The 16,705-nt window shown below is 45.6% G+C and overlaps 1 protein-coding gene across 3 annotated transcripts in view; it reads right to left on the bottom strand.

Annotated features, from left to right (window-relative positions):
• Positions 1 to 16,705, bottom strand: part of SYN3 (synapsin III) — a 263,138-nt gene that overhangs the window by 141,770 nt on the left and 104,663 nt on the right. For all 3 annotated transcript variants that reach the window (XM_030040449.1, XM_030040451.2, XM_030040452.2), the window contains one exon: positions 12,888 to 12,979. In XM_030040449.1, the coding sequence (XP_029896309.1) occupies positions 12,888 to 12,979 (92 nt within the window). The remainder of the gene's footprint in view (positions 1 to 12,887; positions 12,980 to 16,705) is intronic.

Below are 16,705 nucleotides of genomic sequence, written 5' to 3'. Positions count from 1 at the left end.
TCATAAATTCACTGGTGGGGGGATTCTCTTTTCTTTCTAAAAGCTTGGCCGTATTTGGCAAGCTTGTTGCAATGTGCGATGCAGATGAGGGAAAGAGTTTGTTTCCTGACGATTGAACTCGATATTGAAGCAATGCCCAGTGGGTGGGAAGATCATGAGGGATTTCAAACAGCTATCGAACACGTCCATACATTGACATACATTCCTCCTTTAATCAGTTTACTACATACGCAGCACATCCCAGGCTCTTATGGCTATGAGTCAACAAGTAAAGGGCAGGCATGGTAATGTAATTCATCAAATGAGCAAAGCCCCTCATCCAGTGCTGTGACTCATGGCGCGGACTTCCAGAATATTATTTAGCAAGACCGGAGCAGGGACTCCTATGGTTCAACAGCAGCAGCTCTCAGCGAATACACAGAAAAGTGAGGCCCTTTCTAGGTAAGCCAACAGGCGACAGATTATCTTTCAAACAGCCGGATTTCATTCCTTGCTGACGCTGTGTCTTCCGAACCCTTCAGGAATCTCTGGAAACAGCAGCTGGAAAGAAACTGTTCCCAAAATGGAGCTCAGCAGTTCATTCTGGAAGGCATGGAAGGGGCTTTTCCACTGAAAGAGGGGATTATTTTGTACTTTAACAGAGGTTGCATCAAGGACATTGGAAAAATTTCCATGCTGTATTAAAGTTTTCAGAGAAATGAGCTCTGTAACCAGGTCCCATTACCTCACTACCCTCGAACATTTTCCTTGCTAAGAGACTATAATTTCTATCCTTTGGATGTATGAGCTGGAAATACTTTGGGTTTATAGCCCCTATTTATATTTCCATCATTCTGGCAGGGAAATCCGAGATAGTGACTCTGGGCCAGATTGTGGCAACAAACACTGTATACAAACCCCAGCGCAGCTTTGTTGTTTTAAAGCCGTTCATTTTGTTTGTTGGCCTTGGGCTTTTGTTATCGCCCGAGACATGGTGAGGAGCACGCTCTGCTTTTGTGATGCAAGAGGCCAAGCTTTGGAAATGTTGTGATTCCCTCCCATGGAGTATTTTTAAACCCAGGCATGTTCCCTAATGTACTTGGCACCAAAGGTGGTGCTTTCCTCCAGCGGCGAGATGCATAATGAGCATTGGGAGGGCTGTGCTATCACTCTGCAGCTGATTTATGGACCTCCCTGGTGTCAAGGGGGGTGAGGCATGCGGTGACCCCCTGCTGAGAAACAGCAAGTGAATACAAATTTTGGAAAGCTTGAGCTGCTCCATTCTGCTGGACTTGCCATGTAGAAAGTACCCCAGAGGCAGGCACAGGTCCTCAGGAAGGATTAATCAGCTTTCTAGGACCAGGACGCAAAATCTGCTCTGGGTTACTAAACCGTTGTGGTGCCTGGAGGGGCAGGAGCTTCAGGCGTGTGCCTCCTTCATTCAAGCTTTCTGAGCGTATGAAGAAGAAGAAAATGGTCCCTGTTACGGCTCAAGTCTTTCCCCAGACTCGACTTAGGGAACAGCACTTACTGGGGCTGCACGGTAGTGGTTCGGACCATTGCTCTGGTGTCCCCAGAGGAAGCGGAGGTATTTGCCCTTGAACATCTCCCCCAAGCCCCCCGGGGTGGGGATGTGATGCTGCAGTGGGGAGGAATCACCGCAAATGAGCACGGCCAGCTGTGGGGGGAGGACGCACAGCGGCTGGGAAACTGCCTTCAGTGGCTTTACTTCTGCCAGCCAAAAGTTTAGGGGAAAAAAAAGCTCTTTTCAGATCCTGGCAAAGGAAGAATTTCTCAACTTAGAAGATGGACACAAGAATACCGAATTAATGTAGAAAAGCCTATTCTCAAAGCCTGCATCGTGTAGGCAGGCAGGGCACTCTCTCATGCAGCAGATGAGGAGTGAATCTCTAAAGCGAAGGTGGACACTGAATCCCTGTTTTGAGCCATGGGACAATGAGGATGTTCCCATGGATACTGAGAACAAGGCAGAGGAGTGCAGGGCCTGGGACTAGCTGCGAATAAACATCAGCTGGAGAGCCCTGGAGTCTGCGAGACGTCTGTAATGGACAAACAGAGACCAGTGGCAAAATGTGTGGCAAGGGGATAGGAAGGACAGCAGGCAGTAAAAGGGAAATGAATAGTCATGGTAGGAGTGGTGGTGTGAAAACTGAAGAACTGGGGGTACCAGTGATCTGGGGAGAAAAGAGCTTAACTGCTTCACACAAGGATTCTTGGTCTTTTGTAGATTACTTTTGCAAGCTACCGCTCATTCTCAGAGTGTAAACCTTAAGCTAACATAGGGAGCCTCGGAGCTAGTATTCTGTTTTCTTTGCTAGTTCAACCCAACCCAATAACATCTCCCATGACAGAAAGTTGAAAACCTTGGCAGACAGACAGGTTAGGCAGAAGTCCCACATTTGAAAGACCGTTGCCAAAACCTTAGGGTGAGCCAAACTCAGTAGCACCTACTGTGCTGAGGTCCTAAGCACCCGAGTCCGGCAGGACTAGGAGAGCCATGGTAGGAGTATGGACCTTTCCTCTCCACTAGATCTGTCCAGCCAAAGTTTAGATGACCACGAGTGGTCTTGAATACAACTGTACCTAGACCCCTGCTAAAGGCAGGTCACGGGAATGGGTTTGGTCACAAGAAAGAATACAGGAGAGCCCATTCAAACATCTAATGGACAGGGAGATAGGATAGGTAAATGGAACTAAATGTAAAGCACAGATTTAAAACATGTCACTAATAAGCTGTGCTCTGCATGTTGGTGCGGTGCCCTTCCTGGGCTGCATGGCAGACACCTACCTAAAGTGGTGAATCTTCCTTAGCGTGATAGCCAGATGGATGAAGCTTCCAGGCAAAAGCTGGAGCCCATCTTTGGCCACAACCCTTTTACCGAAGCCCTTTCTCAGACCCCAGGAGCTCAGTTCTCATTTAGAATTTGGCTCCTAGCACTGCCTGGCAAATAAAGGCCACTAAAATGCATGTAGCATGTTCCCAGAGTGGCGCAGAGATACAAGAATCCTTTGTTTAAAAAGAAAAATAACCCAGGAGACTGGAAAAATTTCATTTTCAGATTGAAATAGCTGGTGAGATTTCGTTTTCCTCTGGAATGGAAAGGTGCTTTCCTTTCAGCTCGTGTCGCCACAGGCAATGGCCTCTGCCACACACGGCACGAGCCCTTCAGTGCTCCGAGTGGTGCACGGCTGAACCGGCCACCCCCAGAGTGAAGCAGCCTCCCACGGGTCCCTGTGGCTTTTCTCCCTTCGCAGTAGTTGCCTCCTCGTCCCAGATGCTGGCCAAGGCACAGGGCAGCCGCTCAGCCTACCTCTCGTCCTGGCAATTGAGATCAGCCAGCGATTACCAGAGTCAATCACTCCCGGGTGATGACGAGTGTCTGGCTAGGAGGCTGCCAGCGCTGCGAGTCCTGAGCCTGGACTCCGATACGGCAGTGCAGGATGCTTATTTGTATTTAAGTAAGTCTTTTTCAACTTGTTCCAGTACATTTTAGCTGGAAGTCTCTTTCTTCTTCAGTGGTAAAACTATACTTTAGAGACAAACCTAAGTATAAAGCCTGGATCCAAAATACCTAATAGGAAGAGATCTGACTGCAGAATATAATTTCTTAGGTTGGACCCATCCACCCTTAAATCTGTGACAGCATTAGCTGTCTTGGAAATAGTTTTGTCAGAAATGAAGGAATATAAAACAATTTAAGAGATTGCTGATGTTAAATATGGAAGTTAAACATCTCAGGAGGAGCAGCAGTAGCTATTCTGGTGACCATGTGTCTATCTTCTCTAATTATGAGAAGAGAATCAGCTCTGAAAAGATCATCAATAACATTTGTCTGCAGAAAGCAGGTCCCCAGCCTGCTTTGGGGTAGAGAAGATGTTGACAGCAAATCCTGCTGGGAGGTTTCATGCCTTAAAGAGATTTCTCATTTCTGCATATAGCCATAACTCTGGCTTGCTTCTTGGTCCTTCAGCTTTTCTCACTGAAGCACAAAGACCTTCACGGGCATGATGAAAGAATACACAAGAATTGTCAAAATACCTTTTAATGATCCCTTCCACTGTGAATAATCACCTGCAGCCAAAGGGTAGACCTGCTCTATACTTTAGCACCACGATGGGTTTAGAGAGCTTTTTGCCCATGCTGTGGGAGAAGGATGGGCTCTCCTGCTCTTTCTTAAAGAGTGCCAGTCTTACAAGACACTTCGCCCTTCACGTCCCGCTCTTCCCTGGACACCGAAGATGCACATCCTCACTTCAGGTTCTGTCTACCCTCCGTTATTCAAGGAGGCTTTATTCAGTTTTCTGACACTTCACAGTGATCAACGCATTTTGACTAAGTTCTCTTCCAAAGCCTTTCCTATCTGCTTGGCATGACACAGAGACGAAGAAAAGTGCATAATTATGCAATCTGATACAACAAGCTTTGTATTACTGGCAATTAATGGAGCCTTCAGGCAAGCTTCTGAGGCACAAGTCCAAGCCGTAAGTGGCTGCAGCTACCTGAGAAGTGCAATAATCCCTCCAACTATGCAGTGCCTCAGGTGTCTGAGAGCTAATAGAAAATGGCGTTTACAAATAGGAACAAGTTCTTTTTGTATTTTACTTGGGTGTTAATAGTATTGTTACTACATTACTGAAAAGTAAAATGAAATCCGTGACATTTTCACTCACCTATCACAATGTTTGATTTAATATTATGTTGGATGTCATAGTAAAATGGGAAATCTGCTAAAAAAAAAAATATCTCATTTCGATCAAAACCTCACGTCATATTTTCCACAGAAAGAAGTAAACCCTGCTGAAGTTATTCAAAGAAATAATAAATGTGATTACTTATATGAATAAGGTAACACAGAGCTGGTTTTAGAGAAACAACCGAGCAACACAGAATAAAGAATGACCTCTCTTTACCAGGCTGGAGGAGAGGAGCAGGGGGTCTTTTGGGACACTGTAATAGAGAATGGCTGGGGAAAAAACATGGGGTGTTGGGGAGATTAGTGTAGCAAAAGCAGCAGGAACCAGGAATCATGGTTGCAGTAGGACCACTACCACTGTATGCAGATGAGGACACCCTGGAAGATGCTCTGATTTGATTCTCAGCCACAGACCAATGGTCAACAAGCCATAAAATTCCATGTCACACACTCCCCGAACTGTACTGTGGCGGTCTCCTAAGTCTGCCATATATTTTACTTGTAAACTGCTCAGCCTTGACAAGGAAAAGCATGTGGACCCAGACGATGCCTCAAAGTAGTAACAATCATACCTGCCAACAGCAGATTGCCTTCAAAATGCTTGTGACCCAAAGCTTTTACAGAAGGTGATGCAAATACTTTCCAACATCACAGAATAAAGTCATAGAGAGGTCAGAGAGGATCTTTGGAAATCATCTGGCTCAACACCCTGCTCATTGCACGGCTAACATTAGAGTGATGTTAGGTTGATCAGGGTCTTGTCCAGCAAAAGTTTGAATATTCCCATGGATGAAGATCACCTCGTCTCCCTGGGCACTTGTTCCAGTATTTGACTGCCCTCACTGCGGAAATTTTTAAAAAAATTATATCTAAGTAGAATTTCACCTGCTGCAACTTGTGTCTGTTTTTTCTTTTCCTTTCACCGCACACCTTCAACAAGAGTCTGGTTTCATTTTCTCTACACCCTCCTCTTAGTTGCCTGATGGCTGTAGGCGGATCCCCCTCAGCCTCCTCTTACAGACTGAACAAAGCCATCTCTCAGTCTCTCCTTGGATGTCTTTAGTCCACTTCAATGAGCTTGGTGGCCTTTCACTCAACTCGTTCCAGATTGTTAGGGCCTTTTTTGTACCGGGGAGCTCACAGCTGGACACAGTACTCCAGATGTGAATAGTGTCTCGTTAGCTACACGCTTGCTAATACCGCCCAGTGAGCTGCAAGGGCACACAGGACCTCCAGGTCCTTTTGTGCAGAGCTGTTTTCTCTCCAGCTGCCCCCCAGCAGTACTGGGGTTATTCCTCCCTCACCGCAAGACTTTGCGATTGTCCTTTTTGAACTCCATGAGGTTCCTGTTGGCCCATTTCCCCAGTTTTTGAGGTCCCTCTGAACGGCAGCTCTGCCTTCTGGCACATCTTTTGCTCCCCACCCTCCAACTTGTCACCACCCACGAGCTTGCTGAGGCTGCGATCTGTCCCAACGACTCAGGTCGTTGATGAAGATCCACCTTGACCAGTATAGTACAGGTGCAGCAGGACTTGGCCCTTCACTTCTCTGTTTGCCATTCCCGGGAAGAAGCCTTAGTAAAAACCCATGTAGAAAGGAGAAATATTAAGGCAGGATTGGAAAAAAAAAAAGTGCCAATCAAGACTGAAACTATCTACAACAGCCTTTAATAATTCTTGCATTCAGTCCAGGATTAACTAATTAATGAGCGCTTTAGGCCCTGGCAGCACATTTCTTATTGGAAAGAATTACTGTAAATGCGAAAAGGGCCAGGGAGTAGTTTAGTCTCTGAGATGCTCCCCACCCTGGTCTGCTCAGAGTGACTTTTGCTTTCTGGCAGCTGCCTGCATGCCAAATGTTTTCCCAATAACTGTCAGCATCCTGCCTGCACGTCGGCTGGGTGCCAGCTGCTGGGGAGGTGAAGGGGGACGTTATTCATCTGGGACATCAGTAAACCCCAAAGGGAGAAGCAGGCCTCCAAGCAGCTGTTTTAGCAGCAGGAGCTGAGGTGGAAGCAACCGAGAATAAATACATAAATAAGCACACCCCAACTTCTCTACTCTTTTTTTAGCTGCTGCTCAAAAAAAAAAGAGGACAGGGACAGGCAGGTGAAGAGGGGGGAGGTATTAGTGAAAGATGATGGTAAATCATCCCCCATGTGGGAATAATTTCTCAGTTTATAAATGTTTACTGGAGGTGTTAAATTGCTTCATGTGTACCTGCAGCTTGCCAGGGTCTACCCTGTTTGACACGTTGTCCCAACCCATTGTCTCTGCAGGGAATTTTGGTAAGGGAATTGGTCATTTGGCACGTTGGTGTTTTGCCTGAGGTGCATTTTCAAAAGCTTACATGCTGTCACACTCACTTCTCCATTACATTTACAGATTGCCATGCCATCAATACAAAAATATTGCCCAAATGTTGCTCAGTGTTAAATATATAGCACATATTGTACTATACTGTGTGGCACATTCTGTGAATCTTGGGAGAACCATGCGCTCAACATATTTTTCCATCTGGCTTCTAGAAACCTAAACTCTGCCTATCAGTTTCTCCCATTTTTTCTGCCATCTGCATCTTTGCAGAAATTTTCAGAATTTTGGATTGGAAGCAACAAAAAAAAAAGAAACAGACAATCTAAAAAAGACCCCAATTAGATCAACAGTTAAATTAAAAAAGACAGGGACTAGACAGAGCCTAGGGTTCCTCTTTGACACAAGCTTTCTGGAAGACGAGAAGCTGGAAGGTGACCTACTGCCTACCAGTATGTCCTCCATCGGTGTCCAGGGACAGTAGCTACTCCCATGACCTCCATGGATATTCTCCCTGTAGAAGAACTGCAAGAAACCACCAACTCTTGTGAACGAATAGTCCTTGAGAGACAAGAAAATATCCATCTCCTGGCAATGTGCAGCTCCTGTGTGGTGAGAAAGCATGGCCTCTGTAGGTAACAAAACACACGTGCCTCTTTCAGGGAGCAGCTTGTCAACGGCCCCGTGGGGTGGATGGACCTACTGGGATGGGAAAGGTGCAGTGGGCAGAGGACAGTGTCCTCACTGGACTTTAAAAGACTCTTGCACCCTGGAGCAGGCAGATGTTTTTTAGCCAGAGTACACATCTGCTGGGGTCTGCAAGCTCTGACTGGTGGGAAAACACCGCTGCTGGGCTGGCCAGTTTCTCCCCCGCTCCTCCCATGTAAAAGGATTTGCTTCCTCATGCTGTGATTGTACTGCAGCTTGCAGTGCAAAAATATGCTTTGGGAAAAAAGCACTTTCAGGTCCTGGTCTGTTTGGGATGGTGATTCAACAGGCTGCCGTCCTGTTATCAGAGCACAGAGCATAGTAGAAGCACTGAGTCAGCTGGAACCAACAGGAAAGTCGGTGTTAATTAAAGGAATGAATGGGCTTGTATGGAGGAATCAGAGCATTCACTGACCCCACCACAGCTGCGAGTGACAAGGGCATCTCATCCAGGGCAAGCAGGGTGACACACGCACCTTCTTACACAGACCGGCCAAATTCAGGCAAGACCTGTAGGACTAAGCACCACTCCACGGCAGAGATCCTTCCCCACAGCAAGGCTTTGTCCACGGCGCTCAGCTCCTCTTTGCTTTGCTGTCAGGTTTCTCACCCCTCCCCACTTGCCGGGGCCATCGCTCCGAGCTGGGTCCTCCCCATTTCAGTCCCTGGGCATCTCCTGGTCCATCAACTGGTGTCTGAACTGCGGTGTTACAGTGGGTCTGCATACCACACTGTAAGTGGTATGGCCACCACTGTGGTAGGTCCCATGCAGACACAAAAAAATGCGCATTCTCCCCTGGATGATCAGCCCCAATGGCAAAAGAGCCAGCTCCACAGGGAGACAGGAGATGAGAGCAGTCTGGTGCATGATTAATTTATATCCTTAAAAGTCTGAAATGCTCCCAAAGACATTAGTATTCCCCATGTAGGAAAGCTGTCCAGATTTTCAACATATCCCTGTCTTATTCCCACATCTACTGGAATTAATAGCTGAAGGCTTGTAAAGCCCAAAAGGCAAACACAGGATTGCATTTAATCTAATGCAGAGGCTGAGATCATAGTTTGGGAGTCTAAGTGTTGTCAGAAGCAGAGACAGCCCCAATTCTCATTTACTCTAAGACACTTTTATAATATCCTGAAAGCATAAATGCACCTCAGAGTGGGTGCAGTGCCAGCGCTGACGGCTTCTTTGCACTGTGGAAACATTGGTATGAAGGGCCCTTCAGAGAAATGAAGACGAGTGAAAATGAAAATCCCATTCCTTACATCTAATCCCAGGAGAGCTTTCCAAGGCCCAGACAGTGCGCTCAGTCTCTGTGTGTGTGTGCAGACCTGTGCAAAAGGAAGCTGTACGCGCACTGGAAGGAGGATGAAGAATCCACCCAAGTGTTTTAAAAGCGGGCATCAGCCCACGCTTGTTCTTTCACACTGCTTAGTAGGCCAGCCATCGCACCCAGAAATGACTCCATTTCTCTGTTGAAGGGGTTGCTATGGCTAAGTTGGAGAGGGATCCTTTGGGATGAATAAGTGCCACCTCCTGTTTCCCATATTTAACTTTTCACTGGGGAAGCTCTGGTGCCAATTTGACCCAAAGAAGTGCTGGGGTGACAAGGACCAAAGTGTGGGAGATTCCTCCCGCCAGCCCTGGCTGAGCCCGGTGCTGCTCCCGGTGCCCAGCTCATCCTCCTGCATGGTCCTCGGTCAGGGCACGTGTTACAGGGCACCGAAATAGGAAAGCGCTTGCCAACCACTGCACGAGATACTCCATGGCCAGCTCTTTTTCTTCTACCTCTGAAGAAAATGCGCTGAACAGGCTGATGGAGCCATCGCAATACCATGGTGGAACTGGCACAGAAAAACCACATGCAGTTTGTTAGATTTGTTAGATTTGTTAGATGATAGTCTCTCTCTCCAGCAGCACATTTCACCGAGACTATCAAATCCCTCACCCCATCCTACAGATGTGCAGAACTTAGGCTAAAAAAGAGGAGGTGGACACCCAGAATTTTGTTTCTGTAGAACTAAATTCTTGGAGCCACACTCTTTTTAAAAATCAGGCAAGCAAAGTAATGCCTGGCTTCAGTTATGTTCTTTGCTAACTTACTTGTAGCTACTTGTTTCACGATACACAGGCTAGTAGTCAAGGAGGACTGTATACTTCCAGTTCCTTGCTGTCTTTAATTGACAATAATGCTTCTAAAGCTCCGTTTTTGTTTTTTTTTTTTAATTTGCCTGAGGCAAGTGGTTAGTGTAGGGCTTCAAGGACTGTTATACTTTCTTATTAGGGGATTTATCTTCCAGGTAAAAGAACCACAATTCTTTCCTGGTGCAGTTCAAATCAGTTGGCACAGGGTCTAAAAGAATGCCTTAACTCCAAGGTGTCAGACAGGATCAAGGGATCAGCAAAGAAAGAGTGTTGATTTCAATGTGAAATAGGATGTCCCCAGTTTCAAGGAAGGAGACTTGCTGCAAAATGACAGAATTTAATAGGCTAATAGATTGTTAGATAGTTTATCAGTGAACATAATTTCAAACTGGAGAGAATACCCAGTGGTTGCTTTATTATTATTTTTTTATTATTGTTGTTATTATTATTATTATTATTATTATTATTACTGTTGTTGTTATAAACATTTATTATTTAATTGATTTAAAATCTACTGGTCTGTAGTAATTTCACGGTCTTTTGACTAAACTGCTACACTCTGTTGCCTTCGCTTTGAAGAGGAGTGTGAGGAAGGCAGGGCTCCTGCAGAGGGGGAATCCCAAATGAGCCTGCCAGCAAGATGCTGTTGTATTTCCTTCCTATAACTTGTCAGTGGGATCTCCAAGGACTTTGGGTATTCAAAAACCATGATGAGTATTGTATCTCAGAACCTAGAAACATTCAGACTCGTGACTGAATATTTTGCTTAATAAGTGATAGGAAGAAGATGTCCTCAGCAGCAGGGTTGGTGCACACACGCGAGTCGAAGGTGTCCCGCGTGGTGCGTCCCTGTGGCTGGGCACCCCGAGGGGTTCTGTGGCCAGGCAGGACACGGCCGCGGGTGGGATGGGGCACTTGGAGGGAGTGGGAAGGACGCTGCACCCACGGGAGTGGGCTGAGGGGCCTCCACACAGCTCAGGAGCAGTACCCTCGGTAATTCACCTTCTAAAGTGAAGAAGAGTTTTTATTTCTCTAACTTCTAAAGTATTGATAGGAGTGGCTGTGGAAGTTGGCGGGCCTGAGCTCTTGAACTGGCTGAGCTGGGCAGGACAGGGGCACATCGGCACAGGCTGGAATCAAATGGCTAGTGCTTGTAACGACTATGACAAACCACGGACAACACACGCCACATAAATCGGGTATCCACACAGGTATGTATTTGCCAAATCCACTCCCCAGCACACAAATGCATGTGTCCTTAAACATGCATAGACAAAAACAAAAACCCTGAACATAAAAAATTCATAAAAACACGCATTTTTGTATATAAATATCCACGCAAAAAGGCTAGCTGTGATACCTGTGTATTTACTGCGAGCAGAAACATGAACACCATGCCCCAGACGCTCTTGTGAAATAAATTTTGTCTTCAGTTTCAGTTTAATAGCTCAAGATCTTTCTGCCAGATGTATGAATGGCTTTGGGAGGAAAGGCACGGGAAGGAAAATGAAGATGTGATCAACCTAGGAAATGGTTCTTGGGAAACCTTCCAGCATCATGAGCAAGCGAACACAAGAGCGCATTAGCACGGTGCACTGTCTGATGGATGCTCCAGCGGCTGGTTCACGGGACATACGTTTTGTTTCACTGAGAAACAGACTTTTGTGGGACGGGAGAAAGCAAATGGATGTAACAGACTCAGCCTTCAAAGTTTTTAGCAGAAATTGTACCAAAGAATGAATGGAGACTTGTGGACGTACTAAGAGCTGTCAAGACCTGAAATGAATTGATGGACCACAGTCATAGCTAATTGACAGTGACAAGTGTTGCTTTGCACTGTTTGGACTGGAAATTACATCTTGAGAAATAAAACTGAGGCCAGCATGCTCAGAATCACCATTTTTCGGCTGTTCTAATAATCCCTTTCAAAAATATCCCTGCATGCTATACTATGTGTGTCTATTTCTAAACTAGAACCAAACAGACAAAAGCATTGATTAAATGTGTGAACAGTATTAAACTTGGAGACACTGTATACACCAAAAATTGCAAAAGAATTGTACAAAAAGAAGTAGGGAGGCTAAAAAAATGGATTGGGAATAGCAGTGAGATTTCAACATGAACAAAGAAAAGCCATTGTATCAAAGATGAAATGTAGAGTTAGAAGTTGTAATGACAGAAACTAATAAAGATGTAGGCTTGGGAATAAAAGGGTGAAAGGTAATATCAGGGCTATGTAAACAGAGGCATTTTACCGTCATACACAGATGTGACAACTTACACTGCTCTTTACATAGCACCAGTAAGAATGCATCTAACATTAACTCAAAATTGCAGGCACTCTGGTGTCAGAGAGAAGGGGAGCAACGCTTCTGGAAAGTGAATTGGGTGCACGACTGGGGAAGCATTGCTCAGGAGAAGAGTCTGCCTGCAATGACTGCAATTATGAAGTAATGCTAGTAGGGACAGAAGTCCCCATCAAACAGAGATACGGTATTACCTCCGAGATGTAGCACAGGGCAAGGCCGGAGCATTGGGAACCTCTGGCAAAAAAGGTGATATTTCAGGAGGAAACCAGGCTGCGAGGATCAGGATCACGGAAAGGCTTTGTGGCTATGGCAAGGGTAGTCCGCAGGGATCAGGACCTAACGCAGGTAGACTAATGAACGCAAGCCACTGTTTATAACGAAGGTTAGTTGACACAGAAGGAGAGAAAAATCAAGGGAAAGGAAGATCCATTGTCCCTTTTACTGGGAGGCCTGAGGCTACAAAGAACCTGAAAAGGAGGCATTTGCGGTTGCACGAAGGGTCTAGACTGGAAACAATGACTGTACGGCATAATGTGCAACTGAGACCTGGTACAAAACCACCAGAGTCCGGTCAGTCTTTCCACCGCTTCCAGGAAACCTTGAAGTCATCAGCACTGCGCTGCCCTAGTTCAGATATCGGTCAGACCCTGAGGTCATCCTGCTTGCCCCAACATTGCTCCAGAAAGCCCGATTTTCAAGACAACGTGGTGGTCCTCACCTTACCACCTTGGTGCCGTTCCTCATGACCTGCATGTCCACCATGCAGCCGCCCGTGACGTAAGCAGCCAGGTTCAGCTCGGAGAACTCGGCCTGGAGTGGAGCAAAAGGACAGAGCGTTACTCGAGGGCAGCAGAGACACAAACACACGGACACAGACGCAGAATTGTCTTCAGCTGGAATGTGCCTTTCTTTCCTTTTCTTTTTTTTTTTTTTTTTTTTCCTGTGAGGCAACGGGAGATCCAGTTACAGCTGATCTGCCCTGGAGAGATTGCAGAAGTATTTACGGCTCCCACACTTGGGGCGTACAAGTATACAGGATTAGGCTTATTGCAGTAATAAGTACTGAAGGAATTAAGAATGAGCGAGCTGAAAAATGCTTACAGGAAAGAATAATAATAATAAAAAGAGGTAAGGTCATTTGAATTCAAATTCCAAGTTTCCACTTGGAAACATCTATTTAGAATTATGTCTGAGTTGGCTGTCGTGCCACTGGCCAGCTATAAACCTAATACAAAAGATTTAAACCTCCCTAAATAGCTAAAAAGCTTCATTATGCTGCAGGAAGGTGATAAGCAGAAAAACCCACTTGATGCGGTTTACTTATTAAGATTTTAACTATTAAAGGGTTAGCAAAGCTGGGTAGGCTATTAACAGTACTGCTCAATTATTAAAACACTTTATATTTTAAAAGAGGTGCGACTTACGAGGCCAGAAAGGTTGGCAAGGAATATTTAAGCTATGGGGAGCGAGAGGGAATGTGCATGGGGGCGATTATGACTGCAGTGGGTGTCAGTGAAGGTTAAGACACAAATCAGAGCGATTAACGGGGCGAGAGGTGTGATAATCCTCCGGCGTGCCCGCTGGCTCTGCCGCCCCTCAGACAGGAGCGCCAGCGAGATTTGATGGTCTCAGGCCACTCTCAGTAGGAAGAGGATGGCACTATTAGCTGACCTGTGCTCGTCTTGGGCTCCAAATCCTAACTCTGTTTTTTATGAGTAAATGAGCAGTCCTTAAAATAGAACAGCCTATTATTGTGCCGTGCAAGTTGTTCCCTTCCAGCATGATGCAAACATACCTGTACAGATTCACAATCGTATATTAAATTAGTGCCTGGGTATATAAATAAATATAAATATAAATATAAAAATACAAATATAACGAGGTTTCATTTTTTGAGAGGAAATTTAGTCTTCTCCCTTTGAACAGCTTTTTCCCCCCTTCCTATTAAGGCATTTCTTTCAGACTTAGTGTGATGGAGACTGGGCAGCAGTAAAATAATCTTCTAACCAGTGGCTACCTAATACCAGAGCACTTAGACGGTGTTCCTAATGCTTGTAATTTTATTGAGATCCTTATACTACTTAATGTTCTTCTGGTACTTCTACTAGCTGGAATGAAAAGATAGTGCCAGGAACAACTTTTATACAGAAAAAAAAAACAAACTGAAAAAAAGAAGGCATGTTTTGTCCTCCTGAACACATGGAAAAAACTTGCCAATGGAGAACTAGTGCACCTGTAAAGGCTCAGAGGCCAGACGACAAATGAAAAAATCACTTCCAACTTTTTTTTTTAAAATCCACATAATTTTAAAGCAATGACTGTGGACTGGTGACCCGATGATGTAATGAGATTTTATGTCTGCGGCCCTGTGTAAACTTTTCAAAGCAACACCCTTACATGATCTTACATCGTTGTAACTCCCAATTACAATGAAAGGAGGGGAAAAATTCCTGTTGCCAAGAAATAAATTCTACTTCAAACACATACACACACATAGAGGGGGAAAGGCAGTGGTTCATGTGACTGGCTGGGCTTTTCTTATGAGATTCCAGTGTTGCCTTGGCCACAGCCACGCTTCTCCAGTGATCATATTGGATCAGAGGGAAGAAAATAGGTACCTCTAAAAGGCACCTGCATTTTATACGTTTAAAAAATCTCAATAGATGTAGGGAGGGGGGAGTCCTTGAGCAAATTCAGCAGGAGCAGATGCTCTGGGTACCATCAGTGAGCTCCCCAGTGGGTCAAGGCGAGCTTGCTAGCTTGCATGTGGGCTCGAGAGGCTCTATGGGCTGGAGAGATGAAAGGATGGTTTTCCCATCTCTGTGTCTGCATACGCCTCGGAGATGTCCCACTCTGAAAGCAGAGAGTTACCGAGCTGGACCATCAGCTTCTGCAGCTGAGGGATGCGTCATCTGATGTGAACACCAGGGCGAGAGAGGGAAGTTTTAGGTTTGTGTTTTCATGGTTTTTATGCTTTTCTTCCGTAATTTTTTCCATAACGCTTTTGTATTAAAGAACTTAACACTTTGCTTTGCTGGGGGTGAAAATGGGGCAGTCTTCATTTGATGGCTGGCACTTACAATCTAAGTAAGTCGGTCTGACAGGCGTTGCCCCGAGGCAGTCAGACCAAACAAAGCTGCGCTCAGGCACCTGACGTCCAAGCAGGCCTGGGAATCCCCTGAGCTGGTAAGTATTTCATACCAAGCTGCCAGGACCAATTTCAGGCCTGCGAATGTCAAGAGCCAGAAGAAAAGGAGAAATCCCCTTTGGCAACCATTGTCCGGGGCACCCTGGCAAGGAGGGAGGAGTGGAGAGAGGGCCTGGGGGACTCGGCTACCTCGCCCCCAAAACGTCCAGATATACAATCCCAGCTGAGGGACAATCCTAATCTTTTCCTGGCATTCGCTCCTGCTTTAACGGAGTAAGTTAAGGACCGTTGCTGCTTTCATGTAGCTGCTTTGTCCCATCCGACAGGCCGCTGCTAGCTGGCGTTTGGATGAAGGCTGAAAACTTCAGTCAGCAGAAATTGTTTCCTGTTGATTTTCCAGTGCTCCCTGTATTTTTAACTTTGTGGGTTTTGTAGCCTGATGACTTCCCTTGGCTGGGCTTTCAAGTCTGAGATCATCTCCAGCCTGAGTTTACCTTGCAGACAAAGAGGTCTTTGAAAGCAGCCCATGCAGACAGAGTGACAGGTACCTATGCATAAAACAGGAGAGCCCACCTCCCCATGGCCTTGCAGAGTCATTTGCATCAGGACTCATCGAATAGAAGGCGGCATTACATTAGCCTGGTGGTTTCTACTTGCTTGGCAATGGTGCCAGTGGCTGCAAAAACATTCAGGGCAAAAGTGAACCATGTGTGACAAACGTGACACAATCTGTCTTGAAGAATAACGTAATACAGACTGGGAGTAGAAATATTTTGTGCATCTGTGAGGCCCAGACCTGGGAGGATGCCACAGGTATTTTGAGGATAGTTCTGTTAAAAATGCCTATTTCAGGTATTCATATTCAGAAATCTTTCTGTATCATTTGGACTAAACCTTAAGCTACTCTCAGTTTCTCCCATCGGTGTTCTCTAGGTGCCGGAGGATCTTTTTGGTGAGCTATTTTAGAGTTTCTGTTTGCTGATAATAAAACAAGGAGGATGTTGTTGTTTTAAATCGTGCGATAATAGAAATGCCTAGCTTGGTAGCCATACCTGTTAATGATTCATGGGAGGCACATGTTCAAGGTGGATTTTAAGCATTTTTCATAGAATAACAGAAAGTTGTGTCGGAAGGACTTCAAGACATCACATAGTCTGTCTCTCTTTCCTAAGGCAGGATCAGCTCTACCTCTGCCATTGTGTGCAGATACTACGTAACCTTGTTGTATCTTCCACAGATGAGGAACCTCCTCAGGCAATCTGTGCCTTAACAACCTTGGAAAGTTTTCCTATTTTCCAGCCTAAATCTCTCCCCTTACTTCTTAAGACTGTAATTTTTTTGTCCATTACTTCCTCCTGCAGAACCTGAGGACCTACTGTTTGAAGACT

This window comes from Aquila chrysaetos, chromosome 17, assembly GCF_900496995.4.
Source record: "Aquila chrysaetos chrysaetos chromosome 17, bAquChr1.4, whole genome shotgun sequence".
NCBI classification, from domain to species: domain Eukaryota; kingdom Metazoa; phylum Chordata; class Aves; order Accipitriformes; family Accipitridae; genus Aquila; species Aquila chrysaetos.
Note: the sequence above shows the minus strand (reverse complement) of the source record. Positions and strands in the feature narration are given on the sequence as shown.